This window comes from Parasteatoda tepidariorum, chromosome 8 (genome assembly GCF_982258835.1).
Source record: "Parasteatoda tepidariorum strain Cologne lab strain chromosome 8, Ptep-v5.0, whole genome shotgun sequence".
Lineage (NCBI taxonomy): Eukaryota > Metazoa > Arthropoda > Arachnida > Araneae > Theridiidae > Parasteatoda > Parasteatoda tepidariorum.
The window spans coordinates 97,134,857-97,159,795 of NC_141762.1; the positions used below are offsets into that span (position 1 = coordinate 97,134,857).

At 28.5% G+C, this 24,939-nt stretch overlaps 2 protein-coding genes across 6 annotated transcripts in view; one reads left to right on the forward strand and one right to left on the reverse strand.

Annotated features, from left to right (window-relative positions):
- LOC107441379 (glycogen synthase kinase-3 beta) overlaps positions 1–1,094 on the reverse strand; it is a 28,390-nt gene extending 27,296 nt beyond the window's left edge. Inside the window, exon 1 of the mRNA XM_016054649.3 lies at positions 822–1,094. Within this exon, the coding sequence (XP_015910135.1) occupies positions 822–843 (22 nt within the window). The 5' untranslated portion in view covers positions 844–1,094. The remainder of the gene's footprint in view (positions 1–821) is intronic.
- Positions 1,095–1,169: 75 nt separating this feature from the next.
- The window catches only part of LOC107441192 (tudor domain-containing protein 5), a 101,794-nt gene continuing 78,024 nt past the window's right edge, over positions 1,170–24,939 (forward strand). For 2 of the 5 annotated variants that reach the window (XM_016054396.5, XM_043046448.3), the window contains exons 1-9: positions 1,170–1,346; positions 3,171–3,878; positions 8,001–8,150; positions 11,096–11,203; positions 12,078–12,125; positions 12,634–12,720; positions 14,783–15,009; positions 16,655–16,711; positions 20,815–20,971. In XM_016054396.5, coding sequence (XP_015909882.2) covers positions 3,173–3,878; positions 8,001–8,150; positions 11,096–11,203; positions 12,078–12,125; positions 12,634–12,720; positions 14,783–15,009; positions 16,655–16,711; positions 20,815–20,971 — 1,540 coding nt within the window. In that variant the 5' untranslated portion in view covers positions 1,170–1,346; positions 3,171–3,172. The remainder of the gene's footprint in view (positions 1,347–3,170; positions 3,879–8,000; positions 8,151–11,095; positions 11,204–12,077; positions 12,126–12,633; positions 12,721–14,782; positions 15,010–16,654; positions 16,712–20,814; positions 20,972–24,939) is intronic. The other 3 variants (XM_071180949.2, XM_043046447.3, XM_087169472.1) reach the window with 3 other exon arrangements.

The following is a 24,939-nucleotide window of genomic DNA, read 5'->3' on the forward strand; positions in this document are numbered from 1 at the left end:
AAAAAACTATGTAGTTGTCGAAACATCATTAATATATCTAGAGAGCAGTAAGACATCTTAACTAATATGAAATGTAAAATAGAAATAAAATAAAAAAAACATTATTTTAAAAGGCAATAATTCATAGAAAGATGGTTGAAAAAATTGCCACCAATTCTTTTTTCATAAAACAAAGTATTTCATAAACAAAATTATAAGCATATATTTTAATAACCATTTAGATTAAATATTATTTCGACATCACATAGTGCATTATTTCTCATAACATTAGCTTTGATTTCCAATCCATTTGTAAAATATGTTGAAGAGATCAAAATAATATTCAAACATTGACTTAGCATGTCTTCTGAATTTGATTTTTAACCTTGAGCTTTTATTGAACCAGAAATAATAAGTTGAATAGTTAAAACATGAGAATTATTGTGTGTTCTATAGAAAACAATGAAACGATCTTCATTTCCAGTGATCTTATGTTCAAGCAAACGTGATTAGAAAAACTTGGTATTAAAAAGGTGATCTAAAGATAACATTAAACTCGTTGATCACTGGAATCGATATTTTCCAATGTAAGATTTTTAAGAATTATATTCAGTGGATTTATGTCTATTACGAAAGTTAACCTTCATTATGAATACATTCAATGATATCAAAAGATAAACATTTTTGGGTATGATACAAATCGTTGTTAATGTACATTAACTTCAGTTTGATTAATGAAGGACAGCTAAAAAGGTGTGAAATCTGCAGCATTTATAGAAATCTATGTCGTAACAAACTTCATGCAAATAAAGAAAAAAATTAGAGCTTAGGTGAAAACTTACAAGACTTTTGTAGATGAAACATATATACAGTTCACTACCAATTAATTATTCTGTAACGAGGTCTAAAATAAGAGTACATCTTTATTTAATCACATCCTTCATCTAATTGGAAACACGTTGTGGATCTACATATTAATTAGTTATTTTCATCATTCAAAAACAGAAACAATATGATAATGAAAAATATCAAGAACGAAGGTACCTAGTACTTGCAAGCAGCGAGTTTTGCTTGAGCAACCAGGCTGCTCGCAATACTTAACAGTTGAATGATTCAATTTCGGTAACGAATCAGTTTCACTAAATGAAAAAAAAAGAGATTCTCTTCGTTTTCAAATCTTTTTACTTCCTGATCAGTATTTAGCAATAATAAGCAGCTGGAAACGTCTTCTTGTTTTCATTTACAATTCTGTCAACCCGCCTGTGTATAAAATAGAAAGAATTCAATTTCGCTAAAATGTTTTGTTCTTAAATTGATCATCAGTGTCATTTACAGCTGCAAATAAAAATTAAGAAAACATACAAAAAGTAATTGTTTTCCACTTGTTTTTGTTTTGTGCTCCTAACTTAGAATTGTGTTATAAAGAACGTGTTTCTGTTTCATCGTGTATTTGTTTTCTTGAAATTAATTTACTTGTTTCTCAAGTTGAGAGTTAAGGTGAATTTCCGCGGCATTAATTCTTGAAATAAATTTTTTGTGGGTGAAATATACGGTTGAAAGTATATATTTTTTTTGTTGAATTAGCAATTTTATACATATTTTCGATGAACATGAGAGTTTTCATATTAAGTTTTCATGAACTTAACATTACAACTTAGTTTTTTTTTCCTCCAAGTTTTTTAAATAAAGTTTTCCTCAAAGTGTATAAATAAGTGCGCTTTCAATTGGGTACTGTACCTGAGAGGTGTTATTTTAAATCTTTCATTTTCTAACTTGACTTCTAATTGTTTGGAAGTCTCATTTCTGAAGTCATTTTTTCCCCGTCTCGTTTCCTGTGAAAACTTTAAAGAATCCCTTGATTAAGAGGGACACCCATGAATTTTTAATTTTTTCCGAAATTTTATTTTAGAAAGCTATTTACTCCTTTTATATTTTTAGTTTACTTCTCGCCCTATCGCAATTTTTCTCATTAGAATATTTATTTCATTATTCAGTGGTATGTTTTGCTTAAATCACTTACAAGGAGTAGAAAAAATACATCCAAGACCCATTTTTTACATAAATTATATCTTTATGAAAATAAAATCTAGGTAAAATGTTATTACTGTCTCATGTCCCCAAAACACATTTCTGAATTTTCTAAGTAATTTACTTTGTTATGAAAAGGTTTGCATAAATGTATACATAATCTACTATTGTGTGACCGTCCACTCGAATATTTATAAACAGACTCCATTGTAAGTCTATTTTATTTCTCGATCGCCTTTTCAATGATTATTGCTACGAAATTCCACATGATTTTTAAAAAAAAGAAGAAAAAAACTGTTAATACGATATTATCCGTGAATTTTGAATTCGAGTAATCACTTTTCGTATATATATATATATATATATATATATATATATATATATATATATATATATATACAGGGGTCTGTCCAGGCCGAATTTTCTACCGTTTAGCGGTACCTTCACAAATTCAATTTTAGGTAAAACGGTAGTTTCACAAATTCAACTTTAGGAAAAACGGTAGTTTCACAAAATACTTTTTCTTAATATTTTATTTTTGTATCCCTAAGAAACGATAAATCTATATTTTTACCATAGTTTTTGTGTTGATATTTTAATATTATTTTTAATTTTTCACAAATTATGTCTAAATTTTCACAAAAAAGGTATCTTTCAGAAAAACCTAGACAGACCTCTGATATATATATATATATATATATATATATATAAGCATTTACGTTTATATAAAAATTATCATATTTGCCATCAACTTGACTGAATGGATCATGGTATATGACACTAACAAAATTTTCATATTTTTGATAATTTTTGTTCTTATTTCGGCAACTATTTTCCTAGTTTTTGACTACTATTTTCATGCTCTAGGCTACTGTACGCAACTCTTTTGTTCATTTTTTTTCTGTGGCAACCCTGTTTCTGTTACTTTAAATTAGTAACATGTTATCCTTGTTATTTTTAAGTATCCTGCAGAAAGATATTAGTAATAGAGAGGTATGTCGCAGAAAGGCCGAATAAATTCAGCCACTGGGTCTTCCAAACGTTTGGGAAGTTATTAAAACCCATATGTGCACATCATTTAATCCTACCATTGACTTCGATGTATTTTAGTGAATATGTATAACATGTTTACAAAATTTATTTTTTATTTTTAATTTCAACAGACATGGCAGCTGCTAAATTTGAAGATGTTAAGAAGGAAATACGAAGTTTACTTATATCATACCAGAAAGGTACTTCTTTATCCGAATTCAGGAAGGAGTACCGTGGCATGATCGGAAGAAACTTGCCTTTTCAAGAATTTGGATATAAGGATGAACATTCATTTTTAAAGGCTATGCCAGATGCAGTTAGAGTTTTTCCTTCTCCCGTACCTGGTGATTTTCACCTATTCGGAGTTGCGGACGAAAGTATTAAACATATTCAGAAAATGGTTGTCAAGCAAAAAGCGTCCAAGCATAAAACTAGATACAGAGCGCCGAACAAAGTCTCTAATGCTTACAGCTCTGCACCGTCCTATGCATCTAACTACGGTTCCACCAGAGCAAGTAACAGGTCTTACGAAATGCCTCCGAGGTTTATAAAAAAAGAACTTCCGCAGGGGTTGGACCGATACGTCATTCAAATGTTGAATAACTATCCAAATGGAATAAAGCTCAACGAGTTTCTGGATTTATTTTGTGTTCATTATAAGAGACAATTTCATTTTCGGGAATGGGGCTTTTCCACCCTAGAAGAATGTCTAGAAACCGTGCCTGGTATCAATGCGAGGAATAAAAACAACAATATTATTATACATCTAGTTGCAAGTAACTCACAATTAAGCCACCATGCTCACACTGCTGCTGTGAAACAAGACTCTGTCTGTACAGGTAATAGCTTTGTTTGTAATTGAAATTTGGTGCTTTTCTGTTAGTCGGGCGCAAATGTCGCTAATTGTGATCCAAACACGAGCCAAGTCGCCAAGCAAAGCGAGTGACAAAACATTCAACAAAATAAAAGTCAAAAGCAAAGCGAATATTTATTAATAGTAAACAAAAACCCGAAAATAATGCTTATAATAATTGGTTTTTCCAGAATACGATGTCCTTGAGAATTTTCTCAAGCAAAGCCAATGGAGTTCAGAGAATAGAGCACGTGGCCCAAATTAGCATTCCCTTTATGGTTGTAAGAAATTTGGTGAAATTCTACGTTATTTGGCGATTTTTAGCTTTCGTCTGACTAACGGAAAAGTACCTGAAATTTATATGGTAATATTTTAATTATGATTTAGGTGTTTGAATTCCTTTTAGATTTAAAAATTATTTTATAAAAATTAGATATTATTTCTATTAAAAATTATGCTATTTATTTTATTATTGCAGATATGTACTGTGCACAGTAAAATAAACAGTCCACTCTGAATAACATTTGATCTAATGATCGGATCTTCATGTTCTAGGACTCGATCTTAATGTTTTGAGGGAGTAATTTCAAATATGCTAATTAATTAGTACAGATGATATTTTTATTTATGAAATCGGACACAAAAACATACTTTCTCTGAATAAACATGCTGTTTTTTCAATGGATTCGTATTTCAGATCTCCAAAATATAGAGGGTTGCCATAATATGGAAATTATGTTCAGAATATGTCAATTTTCATATGAAAGTTTTATTTATGCAATGGGCTCAGAATTTGCTGTGAAATGTATACTTAAGAATTTGTACTAATAAACTAAAAAGAGATGAATATGAAATTTTGTAAATCAATAAGATAAATAAAATAAAGGAATATTTAATTTCAAAATTCAAGCAACAGTCATCACCCTCGTGGCAGAATTTTGGTGACACAGCAACATTGTAGCAGAGTTCTTGCAGAAAGATTCTTTATTTGGGAAGCAAAAAAGTTTGATTTTTTAATCTGCAGAATTTTTAGAAATGTTTTTTTCTTTCTGCAAAGCTTTTTTTTTTCTTTCCTTTTTTTGCAGAATTATTTTCAAAAAAAGCCTTTCCTGCTTTTCAGAGATGGAAGAAATGCTCACAATTTTTTTTTACTTTTCTTTGAGAATAAAAAATATTCCACAATGATTAATTGATGATGTTATAAAAAGTAATTTCCAAATAGATAAAATATAAAAAAGTTAACTACACAAATTTTTTTTTTTTTTAGAACAAGAGAATATTGCTAATAATATCAGAATATGTATATTAAGAAAAAAAAATCTTACATTTATAATTAAAAAATTATATACTGTTCTATTCTGTACCTAAAAACTTTTTTCTTATTTTTTTTTTTTTGTGGACAGGAAACATTTCTGTTACTTGAAATTATAATGTGTGTTACTATTAAAAATTATTTTCAGAAAGGTATTACAGGTTGCGTAGCATTTTAAAAAAGTGCTTAAAGGTGCTTATTTTCGTTTTTTTAAAAGCCCTTAAAGGTGCTTTTTCCATTGGGTGTTTTTAAAAAGTGCTTAATTTACTCTTTTTCAAAATGAGATTTTTACTACCGTATATTCCGGCGTATAACGCACACTTTTAATGCAAAAAAATAACATTGGAATTTACGGGTACACCGAATATAAAAAATTATAGATTAAAAAAATTTAAATATAGAAAAATACTTTTATTTTAAAGAAATAACATACCTACATACTTTATTGATTTTCGTTATTACATAAATAGTTCATTATATTCGTCTTCGGTTATTTCTTCAGGCACGTCATCACAATCTGTTTCGTCTTCATCATCTGTGTTATCCTCATCCATAAATATACAGTCATCTTCTGATCCGTTCAGATTATTTGAAATGCTGCATTTTTTTAATGATTTTCTAACCATCTCAGGCTTAATTTCATCCCATGCTTTTAATATCCATTCGCACACTGTTTCCAAACTTGCATGACGCATATGTCCTCCTTTCGTAAAGGTTTTCTCGCCCTCCAACATCCAAGTGTTCCACTGTTTTTTTTAATTGGCTTTAAAAGCAGACGTCCAATGGCTGAACTAATGGTGTCAATTCGCCCGTAATAACTGCCATATCGGTGTTACATTCATTCAACAATTTTTTTGCATTATCTGTAAGGTGGGACCTAAACATGTCCCACACTAAAAGTCTTTTTGGTTTTCTATAGATACTTGACGAGATATTGCACATGTACAATCCAAATTTTCATGCGCGTTATACGAAGAGTATATCTAAAAATGTAAAAAGAGTTATTAGAAATTACGGGTGCGCGTTATGCGCCGGAATATACGGTATGTTGATTTTCCCTTTGAATTCTGAAAAAAGACACAGTTCACATTGTTCTATTCAACATTTTCACAATTAATTCAACCCCAATCTATTTCGGCGTATTGTCAGTCCGTAGTGTATGAAAAGGCCTTTCGTTTTACATTATTCAAAATTTCAAGATTTTTGAGAATTGTCAAAAACAATGTCAAAGTTTTTTTTGTTGACATGACAGTTAAAACAAGATAAAACCGTCAATTGTCAAAAACTTTCCAACCCTGCCTATTTATGATATTTTTTGAGTGCTTGAAAAGTGCTTATTTTTTGTTAGAATTGTTGCAGAAAGCTCAAAAAAAATTCTGTCACAGGGGTCATTGTTCTCCTTTTGTTTACGAAAGTTAGGAAATTGCAGCTTTTTCAGATTATATTCATGAACTTAATTGATTTGTATGAGCACAACCACTTTCTTTTTTGAATTTAATGAATAATGATTTTGATTTAAAATTCTTTACTCATAACACAAGTAATAATCACATAATTAGATACCCTTACTTGTTCATATTATTCTCTAAATAACAAAAACAAACTTGATTTAAAAAAATTACAGAGAAAACAAGATAGGGTTTGAATTTGAAATGTTCTTCCGTATTCATGCAATTTCAAAAAAAATTCTGATTTGTATTCACGTGATTTTAAAATTAAACTTTCGTATTCTCACGATTTTTAAATCGAATCTTGTGATTTACATTCCCTCAATTTCAGATGCATCATTTCGTACTTAGATGCCGTCTTGTCTGAATTTTAGTTAGGTACAGGGTTGCCACAGGTGACTAAAATGCGACTATTTGCTACTATTTTTGGCGTAAGGCGACTGTGGCAACTTTTTTTGCCTAAAAAGTCTGAAAAAGCAACTATTTTCAGGAAAAGGAGACTATTGGGAAACTTTTCTGTTCTCCTAGAGATGTTTTCTTTAGCATAAATTGGGTTGACAACCTGCGCCCCGCCTGAGCTTCTGTACACAATGAATTTTTTTTTCTTAAAAAATAAAAAATTATTAAAATTTTGAATTGCAAGTTTGAGTTATAACTTTTTAATGCGCTCAATTTGCACAGATTTCATTATAAGTCAATTTTGTTTCTCGATCGCCTTTTCAACAGTTATTGCTACGAAATTCTGCATGATTTTTAAAAAACCCAATTTTTAATACGATAAATATGGTTGTAAGTAACAGTTTCAATGCATGAATTGTCAAATTTAAGTAATCACTTTTCACAATATGTATATATATATATTTACTGAATCAATTATTGATAAAAGGGGAATTTTTTTCATTAAGTTTTTTTAATGAAAAAGGAAAAGGTAAGTTTTTTTAATGAAAAAGTATGATTTTGAATAAATTTTAGTAATTAAAAGTATTTTTTATTTTTTTTTAAATAAAAATTTAGTGCCAAAACACTAAAGTTTATATAAAAATCATCCTTTTTGCCACCAACTTGACTAAATGGATCTTGCTATATGACAATTAAGTCTTTTAATAAAATTTTAGTCATATTATCGAAATTTTTTTGCTCTTATTTAGGCAACTATTTTCATGCTTTAGGCTAACTATTTAAGCAACTATTTTGTTCATTTTTTTCTGTGGCAACCATGTAGGTATGGTTGTAAGTAAACATATTTAAATTAAATCTTTCAATCTTTGCGTTTATTCTTTATAAGATAATATTTTCGATCTTTTAGTGTTCTACCTTTTGTAACAGTTACTTTTTTATATTTTTTCAGATCAGCCTTCAAAGAATATTCAGCCTTCAAAGAATAATCAGCCCATAAATAATCAGCCTTCAAAGAATCATTCACTAGCATCTCATGCTGAATCATCAACACTAAATAAAGCAGCTCCTGATTTTTTTGATCGTGATTTTAAGAAAAATGGTATATTTTCACTTTTGATTGCAAATAAATTTAAGAATAACGAAATTTTATGTGAGGAATTGTATATTATTAATTCATGCACTAATTGTTTTGCATTTTTTCACTGTTTAAACTACTAATTATTTTCTTTTATGTCTATTCTTTTATTTAGTTAACTAATGCTTGCCAACCCCAAAAGATTACTATGCAGTCTTTAATGTTTTGCCATGTTAACAATTAAAGAAGGAAAAAAAAAAAACATTCCTCCTAAAGGGAGATTAGAACACAGTTCTCATATATTTTTGCATGTATCATAGAATTTTTTTTCAATACTTTAATATTTCAAAAAACTGATTAAATAAAATTCCTTTTTGAAGAAAAAAATTGTAGTAAGTAGATTATAGTACAAAACTGCTTGATATATAAAAATCTCAATTATGAATATTTTGAAGCATTGTTTTTTTTTAATATTTTTTATTTCATGACAGAATTCACATAATGCTATCTTCATTAAATAATTTTTATTGTAATAAAGTGAGACTCTCTTAACTTTAGAATCCTATTTACAATCATAGATAGAAGATGTACATAAATAAATAAATATATAATAGAGTCTCTGACAGTGGAGTGCTTATAGCAATGCAAATAATAAACTGTATAGTGTGCCAACTCTTCATATCCACAGCACTAACTAACCATTTTAATTTATGTTAATAGAGGGCTCTGCTGTGATTAGGACAAAAAGAATTTTTCAAAAAAGAGCTGCTGTGACGCTGACGTCCCAGTAGAATGTATTTAAGTACGTTTCGTTTATGGAGAGTAGCTTAAGAAACAAGATCTTAAAACTTTTTTTTGGAATATAAAAAATTATGACGTTTTCGAAACAATTTCTACGCGGGTGGAAAAAATTTTTTTTTTACATTTTTTAAAAATTTTTTTGATAAGTTTTCTGAATATTGTATTATTAAGTTAAAAAATTGAAATATTGAAATATATGAAGCAATTAATTAAAGTTTTACTTGTTTGAAGGAAAGGTGCAAAAAATTCAGTAAATTAGCAATGGTACTGTAAATTGATCTATTCAAATACTGCATAGTTGTACTCTAAATCTTATATTTTAATAAAAGTCTATTAAAAGAAAACGTCTAAATATTTTTAAAAATTTTTAAATAGTTCTTTTATTGTATATTCACCAGCGTATCGTGCTGAATTATCAACACTCAATAAAGCGGCCCTTGATTTTTTTTGATAGTGATTTTAAGAAAAATGGTATATTTTCACTTTTGATTGCAAATAAAATTAAAATAACATAATTTTATCCAAGGAATTATATATTGTTAATTCATGTATTAATTGTTTTGCAATTTTTCACAGTTTTAGCTACTAATTATTTTCTTTTATGCCTGTTCATTTGCATAGTTAACTAATGTTCGCCAACCCCAAAAGATCCCCACGGGTCAAGGAGAATAGGGAAAACCTGGAATTATCAGGGAATTTTATTTTAACTCCAAAAATCAAAGAATAATCAGGGAAAGTTGCAATTTTTTTTTTACAAAAACCTGGAGTATTCCCCTATATCATATTTGAAGAATAACCAGTCTTAAAGTTGTCAGTAACAGTACTCAGTTATTGAGATTCGAGTTAAAAAATTCTAACATCTGTTACAATTATTAGCTGTAAAAATTTCACATTTTAATCAAACTGAAATGTTCCCTTCCTCATTAAATTATATATATTTTTTTTACCCAGAAAATCTTAACATTTCACATTACAAATAAAAGAATCAAAGTTGGATGAAAATATGGTCTCGATTTTCATTGAAATTTGCCTGGTATACCATGGAAAAGTCAGGGAATTTTTTTTCTGAAATTGATTTAGAACTCTGTTTTATGTTTTGCTTTGTTGACCATAAAAAAAAAGATATATATATATATATATATATATATATATATATATATATATATATATATATATATATATATATATATATATATATATATATATATATATATATATATATATATTTCCCCTAAAGGGAGCTCAGAACAGAGTTCTCATATATTTTTGCATTTATCATAGCATTTCTTTTCAATACTTTAATAAATATATTTATAAGAATGTTAGCATTTTTTAGTATCTCTAGATTTTTACCTTGTGCCTGGAATTTTATGATTTTATTAGCTTTTATTAAATAATAAATAGATAAACTTTTCTGGCAGGTTATAAATTTTTTTTAAAATGATATTTTTCTATATTAATAATTATTTAATGTTAGCTCACAAAATTGGGAAAGTGGGATTTAGGCTTTTTTGAGATAGTCTTTTTCCAAATATTTTCAAGCTGTTAATGATTTTTTTCCCTCCAGTTTCTTTCATTTGCAGAATGTCTACTGTGCAATTGGTTTCAAAATAGTAAAACAGTTCTTGCCAACTGAAACTATAAAATACAGCTTGATTTATAGTACTACACAAGAGAAATGTAGTAAAAGGCAATTCTATAAGCCACCATTCTCCATAAAGACACTAAGAAGAACTATCTTTTTACATTATTTATTTAAATATTGCTAAAAAGCGAAAATTTAAAAACTATCCAAACTAAAATTTATATAAAAAAAAATTTTTTTTTAGCTAGTTCTAATGCTTCAAAAATTTGAATTTTTTTTTCTTCTTGTAAATAAATACTTAAGTGTATATTTTGTATTTTTAAGAATTTGTAACTAAATATTATTTTAAGATTGTTCTGTCCCACACTAATATTGTCAATTTAGTAGGTAAGGTTAAATTGGAATGATGATCTATATGACACAAAATTCCATAAAGCGCAAAGCCTCAGGTTTTGAGGTTTGCGTTGAAATTGATGTTCTGCTTCAAATTCAGATTTTTTTAATGTGCCTTGTTGATTTTTCTATTACAATCTTTTAGTGGACTACATTTTGTGACAATTAGTTTTTTTTTTGTATTCTTCAGATACAAGTAATCAGCCAACAAGGAATCATTCACAACCATCACATCTTGAATCATCAACACTAAATCCAAAGCCTCCTGACTTTTTTGATTGTGATATTAACAAAAATGGTATTTTTTTCTTAAATTTTATTTGCAAGTAAAGCCGAAATAATAACATTTTATATCAGGAATTTATATTGCATGGTGCGTAGAGTTTTTAAAGATGTTTATTTTTGATTTTCGTTTTTTAAAAGCTCTTAAAGGTACTTTTTTTAGTGGATGTATTTAGAAAGAGCTTAATTTTCCCTTTTCAAAAATGAGATTTTTTTTCTTTACCATGTCGATTTTCACCACGTATTATGCAAAAGTGTGCTTTTCACATTGTTCTATTCACCGTTTTAACAATTCATTCAACCACAATCTATTTCGGCGTACCGTCGGTCTGTAGCGTATGAAAACACCAATCATTTTGCACGTTTGATGAAATACTTGCGAGTCTGCATGTGCATCTACTGAGCTGGGTTCGGTGAGATTCTTGCACTCTAATGTGCAACTCTGCTGCATTTTGCAAGATATTCTCAACTTCAGGCTTCATTTCCCACCCTCTGAAATCGAACAGAAAAACCGCTTTATCTTTTTATAATGGCTAATGTAATCACGAAAAAGAGTTCTTTATCAGAAACTAGTTATTTTATCCTGATCATGTAAAGTCTTTAAAAATTATTTTGCATTTTGTTAATGTACATAGTGCTTAAAAATATATTTTGAGTTCTTAAAGTGTACTTAAAAGGTGCTTATTTTTTGTTGAAAGATTTAGCTACACCACGATATCTATAAAATTTCTAAATGTAAAAAGTAAAATATTTTTTCCCAGCCAAAATTTTCATAAATAACAGAATTTTATAATTGTTATTAAATATTTTATTTTTAATCATAATTTCTTGACAATGCAATTCAGATCATCCCGAAATTACCAGATTATCCTGATAATGTTCTTTTTCAGAAAACAAGCGAAGCACCAATGCACCTTCAGATAATTTTCTCATTAATAGTAAGTTATCATTTTGATAAGTTTTTGCTGTTAAAATAGAACATTTTAAAATAGTTTTCATTTGTATAGTATTAATTAAGCACCCCATTCCAGAATTGTGGCAAAATTGTTGCTGAACGTTACTGAGTTCTTGCAGAAGGATTTTTCCTTTTGGAAGTAAAAACTTTTGGTTTTCTTTTCTTCAGAAAGATTTTATCTTTTCTTCAGAATTATATTCAAAAGATGCCTTTCTCATGCATTGGATGAAAAAAAAAATGCTCGTGATTTTTCTATTCTCATTTGAGAAAAAAGAAAAATAATGAAGTAAAGAATTTAGTTTTCTTTTCTGCAAATATTATTTAATTTTATCTATCTTAATTTAATGAAATTACTTTTTAAAAAAATATCTAACATTTCCTTTGTTGTAAAATTAAAATTTTTTTTGTTTCGTTAATGAAGTTCTCTTGTGATTGTTTTGAATTAAATACAGCAAGCAATAGTCGCAGTAATTTATTCTTTTTAATTGCAGGAATGATACAAGATAGTTATGCACAAAAAGTCCTGAAAGAAAAAGAAAATAAGTTTGAAGAACCTTTACAGCTTGAAGGTCTTAAAAGTAATGTAGTCTCTTGTATTTTTATTATTTATATAATATATTTTACTTGATTACTAAGTTTTATTTCTCTTTAAATAAAGAAAATATTGGAACATTTAAAGGGAGTAATAAATTAGAGTTTTAATGTAATTAAAAAAAAATATTTTAGTTAAAGATTAAAAATATACTGCACAAGTTTTATAATTTGAAATTTTAGTGCTGTTAATTATAAAAATTAGGCAATTATGCTTAAAATTCATAATTTTATGTACCAATTTTTATTAATAAAATGTTTACTTTATTCAGGGGGAAAAAACTTTTAATGTAAGGAGAAACAATTTACTCAAAGTGATTTAATTATTTATTTTCCACCTTTTTTTGTGGATAATTCATTCCATGTCATCCTGAATTTTAATAATTTATTTCACCATTTTTCAATAAGCCACTTTTAATGTCCCTTTTTTTGTGGATCTGCAAAATTGTAATTTTTCCATCATAAAATTAATAAGTCTGCAAAAACTAGAATGCTAAACTGAGGGACCGTAATGTGTTGAAGTAAGTGAAGATTTTTTTCTACTCTACCAGATTTGTTTTCAACTTTTTGTGACTCTTGAATAATATTAATTAAAAATTTTTAATTGTGAATTGGGGGTCATATTTCTATTTACCATTTTCAGAAGATGAAATCAAGTATTGTATAATGTAGATAAGTTATTTCAAAAGTTAGAATTCTCTTTATTTAGGTTATTCTAAATTATACAAATGATTAGGTTATTTTACAATTAACGGTTTAGTATATTTAGAAATTTTTTAAATGGTTAATTAAGGGATCTTTCACAAATTGATTTAGTTGCACTCATAATTAAGAAATTCTTTTAATTAAAATTATTAAAATGAAAATTCCAATTTTCAAAAGAATATCTTATCTTTAGGTTGACTCTTAATAAGAAATTATTCCAATTAAGATTTTAACAAGTAGTGCTATTTTGTATGAACTAAGAATCTTATAATATGAACTAAATTTACTAAAAATGTTTATTATAAAAGATTTTTTTTAAAAATTAATATTTTAATTTGTAATTTTTATATCAGTTTAATTCATAATTTTGAAAACCTGTTTCAAGTTTTGTTATTGCGATAAGTTATTACAAGTTATATAACTTTAATATATATAACTTTATATAACTTCAGTTATATAACTTTATTAGTTATATAACTTTATTTTTTTCAAAACTGCTGTAGCATGTTTGCGTGTAAAAACTTTTTGTTAAAATAGTTATTTTTTTGTTGTATGATTTATTTATTAAAAAATCTCTTTCAACTTTTATTTTAAACTTGTGGCTTGTAAAGCATTTTCAATGTAAATTTATAAAAGTTAAATAGTTTGTGACACCTTACAACAGAAACGGAAGATCGGAAAGGTATGTTAAAAAAATGCAATTATTGAACTAAAAAGTTAGAAATCAAAAACAAGCAAAAGCGAAATTCTCAAGATATGTATATTTGCAAAAACAGTACTTCATCAGGGGGCACACTGTCTACTAACACACTGGAGCCTTTCTGTAGTCAGTGGTTAAACCAAAAACTGACGCTCCGAGGTCCCGTAATGGAGTGTGTTAGCAGACACTGTGTCCCCTGATGAAATTTTGTTTTTGCTAACATACATACATATCTTTAGAATTTTCTGTTTGCTTACATATCTTTACAATTTTCTTGTTTTTTATTTTTATTTAAATTAAATTAAATTTTTATTTAAATTGTTTTTTTTTTTTTTTTTTTTTTTTTTTTTCAAATTTGGTTTTAAAAATTGTTTTCATTTTTTAATATTTGCTTAAATCAATTTCATACTAAAAAATACAGTAAATAATACCAGCATTGTCAAAATAACGCTAAAGTTATGAGAAATTTATACTTCATTTTAAATTTTATTTTAAAATGTTGACTGGTAAAGCTCAGAAAATTCTATTGATGAAAGTTGAACTATCTACAAGGCGATGAAAATTTAAAAAGAAAGGTTAAAAAACACATAGCAGCACTGTAAAATCTTTACAAAAAATTTACTTTGTTTACATTTAACTTTCAGGTCTCACAGAATCAACTAACACTCCTACATCATCATCTCACAAGATCCGTGATCATGATATCACATTCACTTCAAAAGCAGACCTTTTGGATGATTTTCCATTGCATAATTTTAAGGACAACCCAACGAACCATTTGTTGGATGACAAATATCCATTTTCATTTGACTCTCCTTTAGTTAAAGGAGGCAATCTTGTATCTGGAATTGTGAGAAATAACCTGATTAAGGTAAACATTTATTCTTTCAATTAAAAATTATAGCAGCTTATTATTTTTTTTATCCTTAAACTGGGCAAGGTTGACTCAACTTTTCCTCTCTTCAGTGGGTTGATAAAATGATTACGAAGCATGCTTGGGGACTAAACATTGGAGGTTCTGTGTTAGCTCGAAATTAAGAAAACCGGGATATGCACTGTATGCTATGGCCCTCCACGGGCAGTCACAGCACTGAGTTTAGTTTATAATACTTTTGGTACATCTAAATTCTAGGCCATGCATCAATCAAAAGAATATTCTCAAATTTCGGTCTGATTCAATTAAAATGGGAAAGTAAACTTTGAATACAGAAAGGTTTGAAACTAGTGTTTAATAATCTCATGCTATGGGAAAAATGAGGGAAAAAAATGAAAATTAAATTTACACACAATGAACAAGATGGTTAATTGTTTCTTTTTTTTTATAAGATGATTGTTTTTGTATTTTTATTTTCAATATTTAAAAAAAAATTGACAGATTGGATAAATTTCAATTTTACATATTTTTATATTATCTTATAATTAAAATGGATTATGATTTCCTACTTCCAAAATTTTGGATTTTTGAAAATTACTGTCGAAACAAAAAGTGGCTTTAATGTCAAAATGATTAAAGAACATGATTGATCATTTGTAATTTTATTTGTATCTTTATTTAAAATTATTTCTTATTTATAATAGCCAATAATTCTTTTCTAATCCAAAATTTTTGGTTTTTGAGATTTATACAAAACTATGTCAAAAAGGAAGTTTTGAATTGATGGTTTAAACTGGATAAAGCTGCCAATTAATCGTCAAAAGCTTTCAGACCTTAATATGTTTAGCTAGTGAATAGCTAGGATTAATTTTTCTTGTTGCTGAGCAACACGATGTGAGAGTTCTGCGAGTGTTGGACGAATACGAGAGAAAGTAATTCTGAACAGACACTTGAGATTGATGTAAACACAGGGTGCATAGCATTTTTAAAAAGTGCTTAAAATGGTTATTTTTGTTATACGTTTTTTAAAAGTGCTTTAAAGGTGCTTTTTTTATTTGGAGTTTGTAAAAAGTGCTTAATTTTCTATGTTTTAAGAAGTGATTTTTTCTTAACTATAATGATTGTCTCTAAATTACAAAAAATGCATTATTTTAGCAATTTTCTCTGCATTATTTATCAGAAACTAGTTATTTTATCATGATTATGTAAAGTTTTTGAATTTTATATATTATGTTTAGAAATTAAGAATTTTACATGATAGAAAAAAATAATTTTTATTACTGCACAGATCCTAATTATAATTATATTTTTGGAAAGTGATTAAAAATATTTTTGAGTACTTAAAAAGTGCTTATTTTTTGTTGAAAAATCTGATTACGCACCCTGAAACAGCCAGAGCCTTTACTTAGCATTCATTTGCATCCATAGCCTATACTTATAGCTTATGCTATTTAATGCTCATGTGAACCCTATAGGCCCACCAGTGGTTTTCCCTGGACGCATCTATACACCTTTAGTCGTCTAAGGGTTAATTATAAATGGTTTAATCACTGTTTTTAAAAAATACAACGTAATGTGCGCAGAATAATGTTGATAATTATTTTTTTGTTGCTATCAATTGACTTATTTGTTGCTATTTTAGATGATTGGCAACTATCCTCAAGGAATATTTGCAGTCCACTTTTCATCTTGTTATGAGGTATTTTTTCTTCTGCTATTTTTTGTAATTAATAAAATATGCCTTGATTATGAAATATATGTTTCTCTTCGTAGTAATGAAATAACTCACAGACCATGCAATTTTCTCTCTCTATTAAATAAAAACTATTTTGCATAAAATGTTGCATCAATAATCAAGATTTTATAGCATTTGTGGGGAGAGAAGTTATAGACAATGTCAACCTTCATCTATGAAAAGGTACCTCCCATAATAGAATAGAGTTAACATGTCTTATATACTAGTGTTTTGGAATTGTATTTTTGTAGTGTACACATTACACATTTTCTGCACACTACAGCAACTAACTCGTAAATCTGCTTAAGTAATGTTTTCAAAGGCTGATTACATGAACGAGGTTCAGGGTAAATTTAGGCCGCCCTGGCAAAATTTTTGGTTTAACTAAATTAAAATTTCTGAAAACTTTTATTGTAAACAAAATGTATTGCTTTAAAATGTGTAAAATATTACGACTTTAATATACAGTAGGGAACCGATTATCCGGAACGATCAGGACCATCGCTATTCCGGTTAACTGATTTTTCCGGTTTTCTGAATTGCTACAAAAAGCCGTTTTTTTATTGTTAAACTCAACAAAAAAAATTTTTTTTTGTGGAAATAATCTTAAAAAGAAGAAAAAATGATGGAGTACACTAATGATTATTTCCAAAATGATGGTAAGGTAAACATCTTTCAAAAAAGAAAGAAAAATCCTAAAATCTTATGAGGAATAAAACATTTTTAAAAAAAATAGCGGGAGAATTTATCAAATTTCGTTCCGGTTTTTTGCTTTTCCCGTTTTTCTGATTTCCGGATAACGGGTTCTGTACTGTATTTTGAATTCCATTATCTTTAACACATGTGCTTATATTCAGGGATTGTGTAAAATCAATCCAATTTGTTTCCTTATTGAAGAAAACGTTTTGGAATTACATTGCAAAAACTTAACTACAATAATTTTCAGCAAATAAACTGCGGTCTATTGTATTTAAAAGTTGAATTGCCATATTGTGTGGCCTACACGGGAAATTATTTCGCCCAAGCTTCGCTTGATACTTATGTGATCACTGTGGATTTATACAAAAAAAAAACCTTAACAAAAATTTTCCGAAATAACAAACCTATTGTTTGCTTTAAAAACGTTTTTATTTATTTATTATTTTTCATTAAAATATGGGGTGATCAATGAAACTTCCTTACAGAATATCGTCTGACCAATTGTTCAAGTTCCAATTTTTAGCTGAGGAATAATTAAACTAGTCTGTTAAACTTTCTACTCCCTTCTCCTCATCTATGTTTTCTTTGCTATAATTTTATTTTTAAAATTGTCCCAAAACTAAAAAATAAATTCTTTTTTTTCTATGCATCAATCTAATTTCTGCAGTTGCTTTTAATTGTATTTTTTTTTTCAATGCTGGTTCAAATTTCCTGCCCTTTTTGAGGATCAATATATACAATATATAAGAAATAAAAAATGAAAAAAAAACTGCATTACTTAAAATAAATGTTCTTCAGAAACAGAAATCATGGAAGTACGAAAAATTGACACTGATCTGCCATTTGCATGATTGACTGTTATAAAAATTATCAGAGTGCGGCCAAAAAGAAAAGAACAATTAAATTCAAAATTAAAAACAAAGATTTAAATATAGAAAAAGGAAATTCGATGTTCTGTAAAACAAATCCCACCACAAAGTTTTTAGAAAATACCAAAAATTAAATGTAACAATACTTAAATCTATTTTAAGTACACTCTTGCTTCAGCCTCAGAAATATTAACAAATCTAATTTAGTCATCATTGAAACTCATAATTTGTTTCAAAGTATGTTTTCTTATAAATAATAAACTAAACTAAACTCAGCGGCGCGACAGCCCTTGAGGGCCAAGGCCTACTGTGCCCATCTCAGTTTTCTTGACCTTGGGCTCTGGGGTGCAGGAGCAGATGTTCCGGTCAGGTGGTCAGCCGAAGCGGAACCCCCAGTGTTTAGTTCCCTAGCATGCTTAACTCGAACATCCAAATAACAACACTAAGAAACAATTAAGAATAGTAGAAGAATTTTGAAAATGCACCTCATGATGGTTGATTTGAAAAAAAATCTAATTTGTTTTAATTCCCTATTGCTCAAATTATCTAAGAATATTATTTAATCATTTAAGAATAATGAAGTAAATAGTTTTATTTTCTGCAGAAATTTTTGAAAGAATTTTTTTCCTCGCCAAAACTATATTGGTGGAGGGGAAATAAATGCTCGTGATTTTTAAATTCTCATTTGAGAATTATGAAGTAAAAAATTTTGATTTTCCTTTTTGCATATATATTTGTTATTATTAAAAGGATCTTGCAGAAAGATATTAATGCTAGGGAGGTTTGCCGCAGAAATCTCAATAAAATTCTGCTACGGGGTATATGGCTGTTATATATACAGTGGTGGCCAAAAGTGTGGACACTTTTTGAAAGTTACATGTTTTTCAATTTTGTGTGCGTGTAGAATATATTAATTTTCACTTAAATACAAACGTTTATATATCAAATTGAAGGTAATTTAATGTAGAATTTAATAATAAATACAGTATTACAAAAAAAGTTATGCAATTAATAGTAAGATCTATCTTAGATTTGCATTTTTTTAAAGTGATACTTACACAATACTTAGTAGGCTAACCCTTAATTTTTAAGGCAGCTTCACAGCGTCTTTCCATCGAGTGAATGAGTGTTTGGAGTTCATCTTTCGTAATCACATGGTGCCAAGAATCAATTATAGCTTCAATAAGTTGTCTTCTATTGGATGGACGTTTTGTTTTCTTATTGGTTACTTTTTTAAGGATGTCTTGGAGTTAGGTTCGACTTTCTCAGTATGTTAATGTATAGAGTTACTGACATAATAAATAGGAATTTGGCATTCCAATTTAATTTAGCTTTAGGTTAACATAGATAATAAGAAAAGTAAAATCTGATTCTTTTATAATAATAATTTGCAACTGGAAAAGTTTAAATAATCACATAATATCAGGGTTGGCTTTTTGCCGGCAGAAAATGGTTTTTACCCTTCCAGTGGCAGAAACTGGTTATAACTGGCAAAAACTGCAGAAACTAAAAAAACTTCTATATTAGTTCTAGCAATTGCTTAATGACATTTTATTTACATACAGATTTAAACAGGCAGTTACTGATTATCAGCTAGCTTATATGTTGCATCCAAAATATTTGGGATTGAAATTATCATGTGCTCAAGAAGAAAGTGCCAGAATTTTACTCGCCAATATTAACCCAGATTTTGTACCTTATGTCATAGCTTTGCAAAACAAATCAACCCCATTTCCTGAAACTTATTTTTCCAGTCAAGTTTTGACAACCACCCCAGCTGTTACATGGTGGTTCAGTTTTAAAAAATATGCAATCGATGAAAGTTTCACAAATCTTGCTTGTTCCTTGATGGCAATGCTTGCTAGTACATTCGTACATAGCAAATTGAAAAATTGTTTAGGTTTAAAAACTGCATCAAAACTTGTCTTTTGTTATAGATTACTGCAGAGTGCAAACAATGTAATATTTGATTTTGAATGGTGATAAATTTGTAAATAAATTGTACTTTGTTTCACATTTAATTGTTTTTCCTATGAATTATCCATTGTATGTCAATCTCAGTACTTACTTTTATGTCATTTTCTGAATTTTTGCCAGTTTCTGCTACAAATGTGGCAGAAAAGTGTTTCTGCCATGCCAGTTTTAACCGGTTTCTACCAGTGGTTTTAACCGCCTCGGCAGAAACTTGCCAACCTTGAATAATATTAATATAGCAAATTTCTTCTGTTCACCCATATGTAGATTGACCCCAATTTGGCAGTAGGTCAAAATCTTATGTAAGAAGCGCTATAGCCAATTACAGTTCTTAATTACCATAGCTTTTTGAAATTTTAAGTTCTATGGAATTTTTTGATACCGAAAAATCAGAAACAATGAATTTTCTTGATTAAAATACGCAATGTTCTTGTTTAATTCGTAATTTCTGTGAACAATTTTATTTTCACTTTAAAATTCATGTATTTATTTTTAAAAAATGCATGATTAATGTGTTCATTGCAGAAGTGCACAGGCAAGCCGTTTGATTTGCACAGTCTTGGATTCAATAATCTGTCTGAACTAATCGATGCTGTTCCTGATATTTTGGTGCGTAAGCCGCTGAAAGGTAGTAAAAAGGATTGGGTCATATACTCTGCAGAATCTACCATGAACGAAGCCAGTAAGTCTACTTTTTATCATGTAAAATATGTCAGGGTGTGTAGAGTTCTTAAAAAGTGCTTATAAGTGTTTGTTTTTGATTTACAATTTTTTAAAGCCCTTTAAGGTGCTTTTTTTTGTTTGGGGTTTGTAAAAAGTGCTTAATTTTCTATCTTTTAAAAACAGATTTTTTCTTTACCAATTGATAGTCGTTCTAAATTACAAAAAATGCACGACTTTCAAAATTTTTTCTGCAATATTTATCACAAACTAGTTATTTTATCATGATTATGTAATGTTTTTGAATTTTATTGATTTTATGTTTATAAATTAAGATTCTTAAACGATGGAGAAATGTTTTTATTTTATTACTGCACAGATCATTTTTGTGATTTTTTAATTTTTGGTAAGTGATTAAAAATTTTTTTGAGTGCGTAAAAAGTACTTAAAAAGCGTTTTTACTACACACTCTGTATATGCTGTTGGCTAATTGGAAAACTGGCTATTTGCAAGTGCTTCATTCAAATTAGAAAAGTCTTCAATATTTTCTAATCTGCCTGTTATTTTTTAGGTTTATTACAATCAGCTCATATTCCTTTAGACTCATTAGATTATGTCCAAAGAATTACTCTATCAGACTGAATCTTGGGCTTTTTATAATGAAGCGTAAAGTTTTTTTTTGAAAGAAAAGCTGTTGCTATACTTAAATTTTGCACAACCTATAATAAATATTGCTTGTTGAGTTAGAAATGAAGAATTTTCTAACTTCTTTAAGCTATAGGCTCATTCCAATACTCCTAAAAATTGTCAGGCTAATTTTAAAATACTCTGGTGACTTTTCCATTTAATCTCGCACTTTGCAAAATGGCTGATGTTGACTGTTTGTTAAGAGCCACATTATTCAATTAGTTTGAGAAGTATGCTGTGCTTTTTATTTAAATATTTTTATTCTTGGTAAAAATATAATATTATTCAGTATTTTATTTTTTATTTATTTTTTTATTTTATTGAGAAGCGATGACTCAGCAGTTAAAAAGCACTGACTTATTGTGTCTCGGGATTGCTTCCCAGTGTTGGCTTAAGGTCACTACTCAAAACGAATTACCTTCAATACATTTTGTTATATATCAGTAGATTTTTCTGAGCAATTAATGCAGAACTGTGCTAGTTTGCAAAATGATTTAAACGGGTTGTATTAACATTATAAAAATAAGATTTGCAACAAAATAATTAAAAGAATATGATACATACATAAAAACAAAATGTACCGAAACACCCTGTCTCAGTATCGCAGCGACACGGCGACATTGTAACGGTGAAAAGTAAAAAGTTTTAGTTTTTTCTTTTTCTACTGAAATTTATTTACATGTAATATTTGAATCATGCATTTAGATAATCCTTTTTTGATGCGCTTAATTTACACTAGGGGTGCTCAACCTGCGGCCCGCGGGCCAAATGCGGCCCGCCAACCCTAGATGTGCGGCCCGCGGCCGCAATCTGAACAAAATGAAAAAAAAATTGAATATTTGTTTTTGAAAAATAATTAAAAAAAAATTCGGTAATTTAAATTTGCACTTTTAAGTTTTTGACGCACCCAATCTCAATCAATCTAGTTTTTCGATGGTTAACGCTACGGATTTCAGCATAGTTTTAAAAATCCCAATATTTTTAATACATCATTATTACGATTTACGAATTTTAATTACCACTTTTGACGCTTTTCGTATGTGCCGATTCCAATGACTTTTCGGTAGTTATTACTACCCATTTTCAAGTAGTTTCTGAAATAGCGATATTTGAAAGTTATGAAACGCTTTATTTGTGCAAACTTCATGGAAAATCTAAATGACTTTAGATCCTTTCCTCAACAGTTATTGCTGCACATTTCCGCCCGGTTTTTAAAACTTCGATATTTTAGCACGATATTTACGAATCGCGAGTAAAGAATCGCTCATTTAGATAACCATTTTTTGAAATGGCTCATTTGTAACGATTTTATCGCAAATCAAATTATTTTTCAATCGTTATTTTGGAAATTATTGCTACACATTTCTACAAGGTTTTGAAAGTACCGATATTTTTTATACGCTATTGCGACATTTTAATTTCAAATCTCGCATTTAAATTACATAAAATTTTGATGGACTTTATTTACTCCAATTTCATCTAAAATATTAAAGTATTTTGGTTATTGTTTTAGTAGTTATTGCGTTTTTACCGAAGATTATGATATTTTTAATACTTTGACAGCAAGCGAGTTTTGAATCGCGCATTAAAATAATTATTTTTTACGTGCTCTGTTTGTGCCGATTTTATCATTTGCGTTGTACCGATTTAAACACGAATTTTTTAAGAGGTTTTTCGAAAGTGTTTTTTCTTCTTTCCCGTTATTGCTGCATTTTTATTTGTGATTTAGAATATACCTGATATTTTCACACAATATTACAACTCCTGAAATTCGATTCAGTTTTAATTTTTTTTCGTAACTTAAAAAGTAATTACGTATCTTAGCCAAATCAACACCTTCCCAGGAAGAAAAAAAAACGAGATGTGTTTATATTAAACGCGGTCCGTTTTGCAAAAAAATAAATAAATAAGTAAAAAAAAAAAAAATTCAAAACACGGCATAATTCTTTAGTCCCATGAACACGTGCAAGTTTAACAACACACATCGAACCTATTCTTTTTGTTGTCACATGTAATTTAAAAGTCATACATCGTAATTTGTATTTACGTTATCTGAAAATTGCGCATCGCATTTCGTATTAACATTAACGAGATTTAAAAATAATCCATCGCGTTTCGTATTTACGGGATTTAAAATCACATATCGCGATTCGTGTTCTGGCGTTTAAAATATCATCCGTTGCTACTTTTCTCGCATTTTCTCGCACGGGTTTTAAAAACCATATATCGCTATTCATATTCATGCATTTTAAAAATCAAGCGTTGTGAGTAGTCCTTTCGCAATTTAAAAGCCACACGATTCGTATTCACGCAATTTGAAAAACAAGCATCGAGTTTATTATTTACGCAATTTAAAAATCACTCATGGCAATTCGTATTCAAGCAATTAAAAAATAACACATAGCAATTCGTATTCAAGCAATTAAAAAATAACACATCGCTATTTGTATTTCCGCGATTTAAAAACCCAGAAAGGAAGAACACCATCTAGGACAGGGGTTGCCAAACTTTTTTGATCGTCGACCCCTACATAATTTTTCGAAATCTCCATCGACCCCCATAAAAGTAATTTTCTGTTAATTAAAATAAAACTCTATTAGATACTGTGTTTGTACATTTATTTTATGATTTTGAACATTTATTAAAGTAATAGTACATAGTGTAACAAAAGTTTTATGAAAAATATATTAATGTTGAAATTTAATACCTTAATATTTATGAAATAATAAGTAAAGTAACTACGGATTTATTGCTTCTTAATCAATGACATAGGTGTGTCTGGTGTTTTTTTTTGTTTTTTTTTGTGTTTTTTTTGCAAGGTTCATTATATTGGGTTCAAAATTGGTCAATTTTAATCTTAAATCCCCTCGAAACTCCACATTTAATTTATTTCTGTTCTTAGTTAAGATTGAATTTACGTGACTGAAACCGGCTTCAACCATATAGGAACTTGGAAATGCTATCATAAATGGCTGAGCTATTTCGTAAAGTTGTACATATTTTTGCATTATATTTATATTTGTCCAAAATTTGCTTATTGTTAAATTTTTAAAAAGCGTCCTTGTTTCAAATCCCCATAATAATTCAGCAAGCTCATCTTGCAGGTTGATGCCCACGTTTTCAATTTGAGCAGAAAATGGCACAATAATCCAATCAGGGATGTCAATGTTTTCCAAATCAACAAAACGCAGTTTAAAATCGTCGCCCAATTTTTGAAGATTACCTGTATATATTTCCAAGTCTTCTTTTATTTCTAATTGTCACATATCTGAAAAATACTGATAATCCTTCGACCAACCGACC